At 40.9% G+C, this 12635-nt stretch overlaps 1 protein-coding gene across 1 annotated transcript in view; it reads right to left on the bottom strand.

The window, feature by feature from the left end:
• The window catches only part of MEIOB (meiosis specific with OB-fold), a 28450-nt gene extending 15815 nt beyond the window's left edge, over positions 1-12635 (bottom strand). Inside the window, exons 1-6 of the mRNA XM_038763298.1 lie at positions 12593-12635; positions 10781-10856; positions 8740-8797; positions 5182-5313; positions 3821-3893; positions 2258-2453 (exon numbers count right to left, since the gene is read on the bottom strand). Of these exons, the coding sequence (XP_038619226.1) occupies positions 2258-2453; positions 3821-3893; positions 5182-5313; positions 8740-8797; positions 10781-10849 (528 nt within the window). The 5' untranslated portion in view covers positions 10850-10856; positions 12593-12635. The remainder of the gene's footprint in view (positions 1-2257; positions 2454-3820; positions 3894-5181; positions 5314-8739; positions 8798-10780; positions 10857-12592) is intronic.

The raw sequence follows: 12635 nt of genomic DNA, 5'->3' as shown, positions 1-12635 counted from the left end.
CACTTTGCCTACTCCCTGGAAATCCATCTCATCTATCTCGCCGCCGACCTCTCGTCCACATCCCGTCTCTGGCCTGGAATGCCCTGCCCCTTCCTATCCAATGGACAGTTACGTTCCCCACCTTCAAAGCCTTATTAAAATGACATCTCCTCCAAGAGGCCTTCCGTGACTGAGCCCTCATTTCCTCTTCTCTCCCTCCCTTTTGTACTGCCCTTGGACTTGGATTTGCCCCCTTTATTCACCCCTCCCTCAGCCTCACAAGCATTTATGTATCTGAAATTTATTTATTTATATTAATGTCTTCAGGCTGTGAGCTCCTTGAAGGCAGGGAGTGTGTCTACCAACTGTTATACCCTCCCAAGCACTTAGTACAGCGCTCTGCACACAGTAAGTCCTTGATAAATACAACTGATTGATTTACTGCCCTGACCCAACAGGGTTTGATTTTCTCCTGTCCAGCCCCAGAGGCTCAGGGACCAGGGGATTGATTCTTAAACCAGTTTGAGACTGGGTGAGTGCCTACTTCCTGGCATGGGGCAATACTAAGAGCTGCTCCTAATATCGTGACCCAAAAACGCAACAAAAATGACAGTCCTCCTGGGCCCCTTCCCTGGCAACATCACATAGAGAGCTCTGCAAGCAGAATTAATTCTAGGCTGTGAGCCCATTTCTAGACTGTAAGCCCGTTGTTGGGTGGGGACTGTCTCTAGCTGTTGCCGAATTGTACTTTCCAAGCACTTAGTCCACTGCTCTGCACATAGTAAGCACTCAATAAATGCGATTGGATGAATGAGGGGGCTCATATTTATTTTACTTGTACATATCTATTCAATTTATTTTATTTTGTTAGTATAGTTTTGTTCTCTGTCTCCCCCTTTTAGACTGTGAGCCCACTGTTGGGTAGGGACTGTCTCTATAGGTTGCCAACTTGTACTTCCCAAGCGCTTAGTACAGTGCTCTGCACACAGTAAGTGCTCAATAAATACGATTGATGATGATGATGATGATGATTCAGGGGAGCAACAAGGTAATGATTCGGGGTCTGGATTCCTTTACATTAAGCTCGCTACGGGCAGGGAACGTGACTGCTAATTTTCTGTTGTACTGTACTCTCCCAAGTGCTTATTACAGTGCTCTGCACAGAGGACGCACTAATTAAATACGATGGGTTGATTGATTTATATTAAGGCGTGTTTGTGAATATGTGTGTGTAGCGTATAAGTGACTGAAAAACACCTAACACAACATGATAAACAAAGAAAATATTGTTACCTGGCTCTATGAGACTTTTACATATCCTCTGAAAGACTCAAAATCCAAAGCTTGAATTCAGTGAAATGAACTTCAGAGAAGTGTGACTTATCAATCAATCGTATTTTTTGAGTGTTTACTATGTGCAGAGTACTGAACTAAGCTCTTGGTAGACTACAATATAACAGATAAGTAGATATGTTCCCTGCCCACAACAAGCTGACTAAAAAGAAGGTAATTAACTCAATACACACACACAACTGGGGTAAAAAAGGAATATAACGTTAGCCTAAACCCTAATTTAGGAATTCTCTCTAGACAAATATTTACAATGGACAGCTTCAAGGATACATTCAGACCATCAGTATCTTTTTTTAAGTCTAGTGGCAGGCAACAAACTCACCAGATATAACTACTAAGGGTGACACCCTAGAATGTGCTAGATTGATAACACCCTTCACGTGCAAATGCGATAACATGGACCTCCAGTTTTCTGGAAAATCAATGTACCAAACGAGGATAAAATTTCTTCACTGGATTTTTGATTAAAACATCAATCCTCAGCCAGGTTTAAATGATACCAAAAAAGGTAATGCCACCCAACATTTGGTGCAAGTGACACCAAAGAATCATTTTCCCTTCACCTTAATTTGATTTGAGGAACATCACCCTTGTTTCTAACAGTGGCATTACATTATTCAATTACCAAGTATGATAGAAGAAAAATATTCCTCTATCTAAACACTTAACAGGGAGCCAATCAGAAACTTAATATCAGTAGCTTGTTATGGGCAGGAAATGTGTCTACCAACTCTGTTGTACTTTTCTCTCCCAAGTGCTTTGTACAATGCTCCATGGACGGCAAGCGCTTGATAAAACGTTACCAACTTGTACTTCCCAAGCGCTTAGTACAGTGCTCTGCACACAGTAAGCGCTCAATAAATACGATTGATGATGATGATGATGATAAAAACCACTGATGTTTGTTATGGCATTTTTAACTTACCGACTTCACTGCCGCGAGAATATTAATGACTCTTCCATCAAGGCTTTGCCCGTTCGCCACAATATCGCCCAGTGAATAATAATCGTGAGGATCACTAGCGGGCACATGCAGTAGCAGACGTAGTTTTGCATCCGCCTCATAGCTTGAGCAAACTTTAACCATCGAATGATTCTCGCTGATCAGTAATTTGTAGGAGCTGTACAAAACAAACACAGACGAGGCTATTGAGTAGCACGGCCTGCAGAAAAACGATTCAGAATCAGCTTCACATCACTCGGTACTATCTCATCTCTGGTGCGGTTGAGGCCGACGATGTTCAGAAATCCCTGCTTCTGACACAGACTGAAAGTGCAGCTTATTTTCTCGTCACCTAACAGAACAACTTCCTCTTCTTTCACTGATCTTTACTATCAGGAAATCTTTGGGGATTGGGGTCGATAATGCTAACCACGAATCTATAACCCTTTAACTCTTTTGCACATAATTTGTATTTTTCAAGCACTCTCCCAACAGTCAATTTTTCCAAAGTGTTTCCTAAAGTGATAAATGATGCATTCGTTCAATTTAATCAGCAGTACTTAATTCAGAAGACACTTTATAACCATTTATAAATGAATTCTCCCAATACCCAATGAATCCGCCCAGTAAGTGCTTAGTACAGTTCTTTGAACACAGTAAGAGCTCAGTAAATACCATTGATGACACCCCATTAAGATGGATTAGACCCAATGCCATCCATATTTTATAGAAGAGGAAATTCTCAGATATTTGAACTCAGGGCCATGACCTCTGAACATCACCGTTTCCCCAATTCAGAGCGTGAGAAAGTTCATTTACAAAAAGATTAATTCTCTCTAGACAGGTACAACTATGTGGACAAAAAGAAAAGACAGCATAGAATCCTATTTGATTTTTACCATCAGCAAAATCCTCTACTGATATTGAATTTCTGGAGGCAAAGTTTCAATCGAACGTTAAAAACCTGTGATTCTCTTTGGAGTGGTTTCGAAATCTGATTCAAATGTCTTGTCCATCACTATGCCTCTGCCTATATCTCTTCTTGATATATTCTCTTATCTTGCTGTTCCCCGTCCTTTTCATTCCATTTCCCCACTCTCCCATGCATTTTTCCATTGGGCCCCTTATGCTTGGAATAGCCACTATTGCGTGACTGTGTGGAATGAGTGTGAAGAGATTAAAAGGAGTGAACAGCATTTTCAAGTTTTCTCTGGCTACGAATTCCTCAGAGTATTTGTTTAAATATGACTTTAATTAAATATCACCTTGCCAAACCCCTGTCATCTTAGCAAAACTAAGAATCACATTTAAAAGCAGTTAAAAACAAAGCCTGCTCTTTACCCACCCCCCATCCTTGCAATTTTACATCCAGGGAGATGATTACAGAGTCATGAGGGAAGGCCTTAGAGGTAAAAAATCAATCTTAAAATGTTCAAAGTGAACAGTCACGCCTCTTAGCAACCTATCTGTTTAATTTGTTCATTTTGGCGATAGTAATCTTGATCAATCTACCAAAAAGGTTGGAGGTCTTAGCTATAAATTTACCCAGGAGTTGTAGGATTGAATTTTTCTTCTTTTTCTATTATCTTGGTCTGAACCAGGGGATTTTCAATTATAACTGAAACAGGAGAAAAGGTATTAGGAGGTGCACTTAATAAATACCAACCGATAACTGTAATGATAAAACCTGACAGTAGAAATCAGTAATAAATGACTTAAACTTACTATGCTTCTGTATGTAGTTATTCTTTGTCATTCAGAGATACTGTCTACTCATTCTATGTACACTACAAATATATGTACTATATGTATTAGAGAAGCAGCGTGGCTCAGTGGAAACCAATGCCATCCATATTTTACAGAAGAGGAAATTCTCGGGCATTTATTTGAATTCAGGGCCATGACCTCTGAAAGGGAAAGGTGATCCCTTTCCCCAATTCAGAGCGTGAGAAAGTTCATTTACAAAAAGATTAATTCTCTCTAGACAGGTACAACTATGTGGACAAAAAGACCCCTGGCTTTGGAGTCAGGGGTCAGGGGTTCAAATCCCAGCTCTGCCAATTGTCAGCTGTGTGACTTTGGGCAAGTCACTTAATTTCTCTGGGCCTCAGTTCCCTCATCTGTAAAATGGGGATTAAGACTGTGAGTCCCCCATGGGACAACCTGATCTCCTTGTAACCTCCCCAGAGCTTAGAACAGTGCTTTGCACGTAGTAATAATAATAATAATAATGGCATTTATTAAGCGGTTACTATGTGCAAAGCACTAAGTACTTAATAAATGCCATCATCATCATTATTATTATTATTATCATTATTATTATATGTGGTGTCACAACAAATGAAAGATGCTGGAAATTAGCAAATTAGTATGCGACAACATTTTAAGGAAAATGTCACTTATAATTAGTTGCAAATGAAGGGCGGAGTCTTTACCCTAATGATAGGATGGCAAGAATTGTTTTGAAATGTGTTGAAATCCAGACCCACTGTGAATCAGGAAGAAATGCTAAAATTCAGTGTTTATGCTTGCCCAATCTTATTTAACATGCTGACTTTTGCTTCTGATAATGATCAACATTACTGGATGGTTTATTTCCAAAATAAGCTTCTTTTTACATGACATATTGTATATAAAATATGGTATATTTTGATAAATTTACGTACCTATCTGTAATTTATTTATTTATATTTATATCTATCTCCCCCAGTCTGTAACCTCGTTGTGAGCAGGGAACAAACATATCTACCAACTCTGTATGTTGTACTCTCCCAGGCGCTTACTACAGGGGTCCGTATATAGTAAGTACTCAATAAATATAATGATTGACAGATTCATTGACAAATAAGTTATAGGAAATAAGCATGTGATTAATAGAACTATTTTATGAATAAACTAAAACTTACCACAATCACCAACTCTGAAGCTTTCGGAAAGTGATTTAATGTACTCTTCTCTTCCCCAGGATGTGACATTTATAAAATAAGTCGGTGAATCTCGAATAGTAAAACTGAAAGTGCATCTTTCCGATCCAATATCTAAAGAAAAGTGGTAGTGCATTAGCCTTTCAATTGGAAGAGCTTGATACCGGGATTAAATCAACAATCATTTGTCTAATCAATTATTTATTCTGCTCTTCCACCCTGATAGAGTTGAAATACTTCCTACATTTCCCTAGTGACACTCTTTTTAAGTAATTTTTGTCTGCCTCTCCCAATAGATACCAAGCTCTTCAAGGTCTGGAGATGTGTAACCTTACGTCCGCTAGCTCCATAGATTCCACCTATTGACCTCTGAATTAATTCAGATTTCAAAACAGAAAATGTAATTCAGATGTAAGCACTTTTGTAAACCAAACAACTTTAAAGAGGTTCCTGTATTCTTGCAGACTGAGAACCACTAGAGGTCAGTGAGTATTTTAATAATCATTTTCTGGTTCGCATATTGGAAACGCCTTGGGGCCCTGGCTAATGCTAGGAATATATATATATATATATCTGCTTTCCATGCTAGTCTAGCAACTCTTTAGAAACTTTTACACTGACCTTAAGGCATCTGGACATCTGATTTGGGATGTGTGTGTCACATACTCAAAGGGAGTATGTGAGAGCAGAACACAATTAATTGTCCACTCTACCATAATTTCCTAATTAACACTTCAAATGAAACCAGAGGAAGGGACCCAGGCCTGGAAATCAGTCCCTATGTGCTTATGTACGTAGAAGCTAAGAAGCAGCGTGGCCTAGTTGAAAGAGCCCGTGCCTGAGAGTCAGAAGACCTGGGTTCTAATCCCAGCTCCCCCACTTGTCTGCCATGTGACCTTGGCTGAGTCACTTCACTTTTTTGTGCCTCAGTTTTCCCACCTGCAAAACGGGGATTCAAAACATGTTTTCTCCCTCCCACTTAGACCGAGCCCCATGTTGGGCAGAGATCGTGTCTGACCTGACAAACTTATGTCTACCCCAGTGCTTGGAAGAGTACCTGGGACATAGTAAGTGCTTAACAAATACCATACTTGTACCATTTATTTAGTTATTAATTTTTATTAATGTCTGTCTCCCCCTCTAGACTGTAAGTTTGTTATGGACATGGAACGTATCTGCTAATTCTCTTATATTGTACTCTCCCCAGTGCTTAGAATAGTAGTGCTCTGCACATAGTAAGCGCTCAATAACTATCACTGATTGACTGAAATAAATATTATTGATTGAGTCCTGAGTTCAATTCCCAGCTCAGCCCTGGGCCTGCCGTATAATCCTGATCAACTCACTTGACCCGTCACCGTTCAATCAATCAATGGTACTTATTGAACATTTACTGTGTGACTGACTTTACTGACTACAAGCTTGGGAGACTATGATATAACAAAGTTGGTAGACACAGTCCCTGCCCACGAGTAGCATACTTTTCCTCATATGTAAAATGGAAAGAATCACCCCTACCTCATAAGTGAAAATAAAGTGAAGATAATGCAAGAGAATTTTGGCAAAATAAAAGCACTAAACCAATTATGATCAGAATACCATTAGTAGAGTAAAAAGAAAGATATCCCATCACTACTCTTCATAGCTCTAGTTCTGCATACAATACCCCGACAGTTTGAGACAACCCAGGGGCAATTAGTCAGAGAACTGAGGCAAAAATGGGTTTTCTTTTCCACTTAAATTACTTGGACAACCCCCTCTGCTTCAGTTAGGCTTTACAGAGCTGACCAAATACATAAAAACTTTGGAAAGATTTGAAAATCCCTCTGAAAAGCAGGCACTTCATATCAGAAGTGCCAACTCTTAATTTGGACCATGGATGCTTTGGGGGTGAGGGATGTGGGTTTGAGGAAAAGTAGGGAAGAAAAGGGGTAGCAGGGAGAGAAGGGTAAAAGTGGGGGAAAAGAGATGGGGAGGAGGACAAGGGGGATAGGTGAAGGAAGGGATGGAGAGGAAAGAGGAGCAGGAGGCGGTTAAAAAAGGTCAGTCAGCCCATCAGTCAGTCAGTGGTATTTATTGAGCGTTTACTGTGTGCAGAGCACTGTACTAAGTGCTTGGGAGAGTACGATATAACAAAAGATACACTCCCGTCCACAAGGAGAGGATGGCAGAGGGGGAGAGGAGGAAAAGGAAACTGAGAGAAAGGCAGGGGACGAAGGTAAAAGCGTTCTCACCCTTCCTGCTCCTGTCTCCTCCCCAGCTATCACCGCCCTACCTCAGGAATCCTCTCCCTCCAAGGCAGGCCAGAACTCCTCCAACCCCACAGCCTCAGAGGACGAGTCCCCTGCCCACCCGTCTCACCCCGACAAATGTGCCAACGCTCTGGTTTGGGAGAGGATAGGGGAGAGGTGAGGCTGGAGTTGTCACTCCAAGGCCGCTGTGGTGTCGGTTTAAACTTCATCTCTTCAACAGCCAGTAGCTTCTTTCCCTAGGAGCCAATCTCTTGTAGTTCATTACCCCTTCTGCTCCCCTGAAGTTGGCCATGGGTGTTACTGACACTTTCTCAGGTGTTTTTTTGCACTTCATATCTCCAAAGAAAACCTGTAGTGTGCACCAATGAACTGAATTTCAGGTTCAGTTCCCTATGTATTTATCCCTCTATTTGTAGCAGGGAGGTGAAATCAGAGCACTAGGAAAAATCCACCTGAGTGCACGATATTGAAAAGCCAGATGACACACAGTGCACTTGTTAGTATGAAGAGAAATGGATATTGGGAGGTAAGCGATTACCTTTTAACGACATCAAATAATCTTTCTCATCAGGTGATTCTTAGTGTTCTTAAACACTCAGTACTGTTTTGAGGACTTTAAATATTATAGTATGGAAGAGACACGGTCTCTACTCTTGAGGAGTCACACAGGCGTGTAAAGTTCAATCAATTAAGCATACTTTGATTTAGCCATGTAAACCTATGAAGCAGCATGGCTGAGTGGAAAGAACCCAGGCCTAGGAGTAAGAGGAGCTGGGTTCTAATCCTCTGTCACTTGTCTATTGTATGACACTGTCCAAGTCACTTCACTTCAATGTGCCTCAGTTACTTCATCTGTAAAATGGGGATTAAGACTGTGAGCCCTGTGTGGGACATGGACTTGGGTCTGACATGACTAACTTGTACCTACTTGTATCTTGTACATATTTACTGTTCTATTTATTTTGTTAATGATGTGCATCTAGCTTTATTTCTATTTATTCTGATGACCTGACACCTGTCCACACGTTTTGTTTGGTTGTCTGTCTCCCCCTTCTAGACTGTGAGCCCGTTGTCAGCTAGGGACCGTCTCTATCTGGTGCCAACTTGTACTTCCCAAGCGCTTAGTACAGTGCTCTGCACACAGTAAGCACTCAATAAATACAATTGAATGAATGAATGAATACCCCAGTGCTTAGAACATTGCCTGACACACGGTAACTGCTTGACAAATACCATAAAAAAGTCATGCTATATGAAAAATGAAATAAAGAGTTAAATATAACTTTACTTTTTCTATCTGGAAAGCCTTTGACATCTGTTTTCCCAATAACTATACCGCTTACGCTCTGAAAAACAAAAAGGTTATAGAATACTAATATTAAACACAGATGTACATGGTAAATTTGATTTCATGGACTTGCTATATTTGACTGGTTAGATTAAACATTTGAGTAGTAACCACTTTAATGTATTTATTCCAGGCTGTCTTATAAATGACCAACATAAACTTCACCTACCTATAAGCTACTACAAAGTAGTAAGACAGTTAATCACTCCTCTTTGCAGGTATAGTTTAGTACTGAGCATATTTCTACTTTATTTCTAATCACTACGTGGAGCACTGTAACTGTCCTACAATAACGTTACTTACCAAATTAATTAAAAGCATATGTATAATGCAATTTAATTCCCTACGTCCTTCCAAGCTTCCTTTCATATACGGGATTGAGGACAATCCACGTAAAATTGCTGAGCTTCCTAATCCAAACGGACTGGATGTTAATATAAATTAAATGGAAACTCATACTCGTACGCTGCAGATGGGGAATCAGCCCTCAAAACTCAAGCTGGGGCAATTACAATCTTCTTTTAAAATCTTGTTATTCATTTTAGTATCTACCAAAAACATCTGTAATTTTTAAAATATTGCTAAAACGCCCCAAATTCCTTTTTTTCGTACAAAGGCTACACTTAAGTACACATGAATGGAGCTAGCAGCTATTTTTCATGTGGCAATAATTTGTGTCTCTGCAAATGCAAAGGGATGTTTTAACTAAAATGCCAGGCTGCATTTTAGAGTAATGTGACGGTTCACGGGTTCTGAAGACATAACCACTTTGCCGAGGAAAGCAAGGCTAATACAACAAAGCTGGATCCCGGACTATCGCAAAACACTTTGTCTTTCAAATCAAGCTGTTTCAATGATCCTTACCTTTCAAAATGGAGAAAAGGAGGGTCATAATGTCACTTCGAAAAGCAAATAATGAAAGTAACAACTCGTGGATTAACAAGCTAACCTAGTAAGGGTCATGATTATTGGAGATTCCTGAGTTTATATCAAGAATTTGACAAAGTGACATCCATTTTTCCACCTGGCACACTCCTCTTTGTCCTTGTGAGCTCACTGTGGGCAGGGAGCTTATTTCACTTATTCTTGTGCTTACTCTTAGTTTCTTAATAATAATAATACTAATGTACTTGTTATGTCCTTATTATGTGCCAAGCACTATTCAAAGCACTGGGGTAGATGCACGTTTTCTTGCATTGTACTGGCCCAAGTGCTTGAGTGCTCTGCACACAGTAAGCGCTCAATAAATACAATTGAATGAATGAATGAACAGAGGTGATGGAGAGCCTCGAAGTTGAGAGTGAGGAGTTTTTGCTTGATTCATAGGTTGACAGGCAGCCACTGTAGATTTTTGAGGAGAGGAGTAACATGCCCAGAGCATTTCTGTACAAAGATAATCCGGGCAGCAGAGTGAAGTATAGACTGAAGCGGGGAGAGACGGGAGGATGGGAGATCATTCATTCATTCACTCATGCAATCTATTCACTGAGCGCTTACTGTGTGCAAAGCACTGTACTAAGTGCTTGGGCGAGTACAGCACCACAACAGACACATTCTCTGCCCACAACGAGCTCACAGATTCCAGGCAACCATTGAGATATTCAGGTCATGTCTAATGAGCAGTCAACAGAAGAATATATGTTGTTCGCCTAAATGCATTTTGATTTCATAGTGCTGAATTTGTACAATTACTAATTTGGTATTCAGTTAAAAGAACACAAAGAGGTCTCTGATCATTTCAAATACTGAATTGCCCAGTTTATACCAACAGTTTTAAAGCCTACCCTTTGGGCAACAAGCTCATGAGTTTTCATTTTCAGAGCATGAATACAAAGCAGCTTAATAGGTATTCTATATCTAATAATTAGATAATGCAGCAAAGCTCTAAATACATGTCCGTGACATAATCTCGAGGAACTAAAACCTCATCCTCTCAAATTTCATTAGAGAACAATCAAAGGAACAAGTCATCGAAACTTACGGAATGAACCATGTTGGGATGCAGATCTGAAAGCGCAACAATGTTCTGAGTGGAAAAGCAGTGTGCCATTCTTCAGCTGAAATATAAGAGGATATGATTTTCGATCTGAAAAATCAAATACATCAATTTGCTATGGCACTTCTAGTTTGTAAACAAGCTATTCTATGCCCCTTAGGAAAGATCCCTTAAGAAAGGCCATTTTATCTATCCTCTGAGAAAAGTTTCTTTCCAGTCTCCCCATAAAAAGGCTCCATCTGGGTGTGAAGAGCAAATATCAATCAATCAATCAATCGTATTTATTGAGCGCTTACTGTGTGCAGAGCACTGTACTAATGATCTTGTCTGTAAGACAAGTGCTCTGTGCAGTGGTCAAAAACTTTTCCAAGGGTCCCAAGGCCATGCTCTTCCTCCAGGTCTCTTTTTTCCCCCCTCTACTGAAAAGAATACTGTAAAAGTACACTATAAAAGTAAGAAGCAGCATGGCCTAGTGGATAGAGCACGTGTGTGGGAGTCAGAAGGATCTGGGTTCTAATCTTGGCTCTGCTGCTTATTTTCTGTGTGACCTGGGCATGTCACTCAGCTTCTCTGTCCCCAGTTCCCTCATGTGTAAAATGGAGAGTAAGACCATGAGCCCATGTGGGACATGGACTGTGTCCATCCTCGTTAGCTTGTATCGACCCCAGCTCTTAGAACTGTGCCTGGCTCCTGGAAAATACTTAACAAATGCCACAGAAAATTAGTAGAGGACTCACAAGGTCACACAGCAGACAAGTGGCGGAGCCAAGATTAGAACCCAGCTCCCCCGACTCTCAGGCCTGTGCTCTATCCACTAGGCTCCCCGCTTCTCTGCTGCTGAATACCCTTGGAAGCAGCTACCCTAATGGGTATTTCCCTAACAATTCTTGGGCATTGAGATCGCTGCTGTCCTGTTTGTCCCCGGGGTGGCCCGCCCCTTAAACCGGACCATTACAGATTTCTTTACCAGAACATCTCAGTTCTATTGCGGTAACCCTTCCAAACTAAAGGGCTACTTTTGACGCCAGAGGAAATGATCGAGCAGTAAATCTTTCAAGGTCCTTGCCCAATCAGGACTCTTGTTAGGAAGCTGGCCAGGCCCGGTGAGCCACAGAGGCCAATGTATGTTTTCGCTCTGACGAATTCCTGGCAAGTTCTAAACCTTCCATCTGGCAAAGACTGAATCTGGCTGCAGACATCAGTCCACTTCCAGGTTTTCCTGTGTAGAAATCCTACAGCTATGTGCATTAAACCATAGGCGCAAAGGACATTCTGTACCAATCATATGCCGTTTCTGAAGGAGGTAATTAAGCTCCCTGCCTGTTCTTGAGAGGCAGCATGGCCTAGGGAGAAGAGCCATACAAGATCTAGATTCTAGTCCCAGCTCTGCCACTTAACTAGTCTGCGACCTCGGGTGAGCCTCCCCGTACCTCAGTTTCTTCATGTGTAAAATGGGGTTAAGATACCTACCCTTCCTCCCTCCTAGGCTGAGAGCCTGTGTGGCTGTATGAGACAGGAACTGTGTCCAATCAATCAATTAATGGCATTGATTGAGTGCTTACAATGTGCAGAGCCCTGTATTAAGTGCCTGGGAGAGTACAACAGAGTAAGCAGATATGTTCCCTGCCTATAATGAGCAATCTGCTGATCTAGCTATCCAAGACCATATTAAAAACCATTATTATTACTCTCCTTTGGAGGTCTCAAACCTTCCAATACACATGCCTATGGGTTAGGAAGATTTCCATGAATTGAAATCTATGGGAAGAAGCATGGTCTAACGGATTAAACACATACCTGGGAGTCAAAACGACCTGGGTTCCAATCCCGGCCTTCTGCT

Source organism: Tachyglossus aculeatus, chromosome 21 (genome assembly GCF_015852505.1).
Source record: "Tachyglossus aculeatus isolate mTacAcu1 chromosome 21, mTacAcu1.pri, whole genome shotgun sequence".
NCBI classification, from domain to species: Eukaryota; Metazoa; Chordata; class Mammalia; order Monotremata; family Tachyglossidae; genus Tachyglossus; species Tachyglossus aculeatus.
This window is presented reverse-complemented; position numbering and strand designations above follow the sequence as displayed.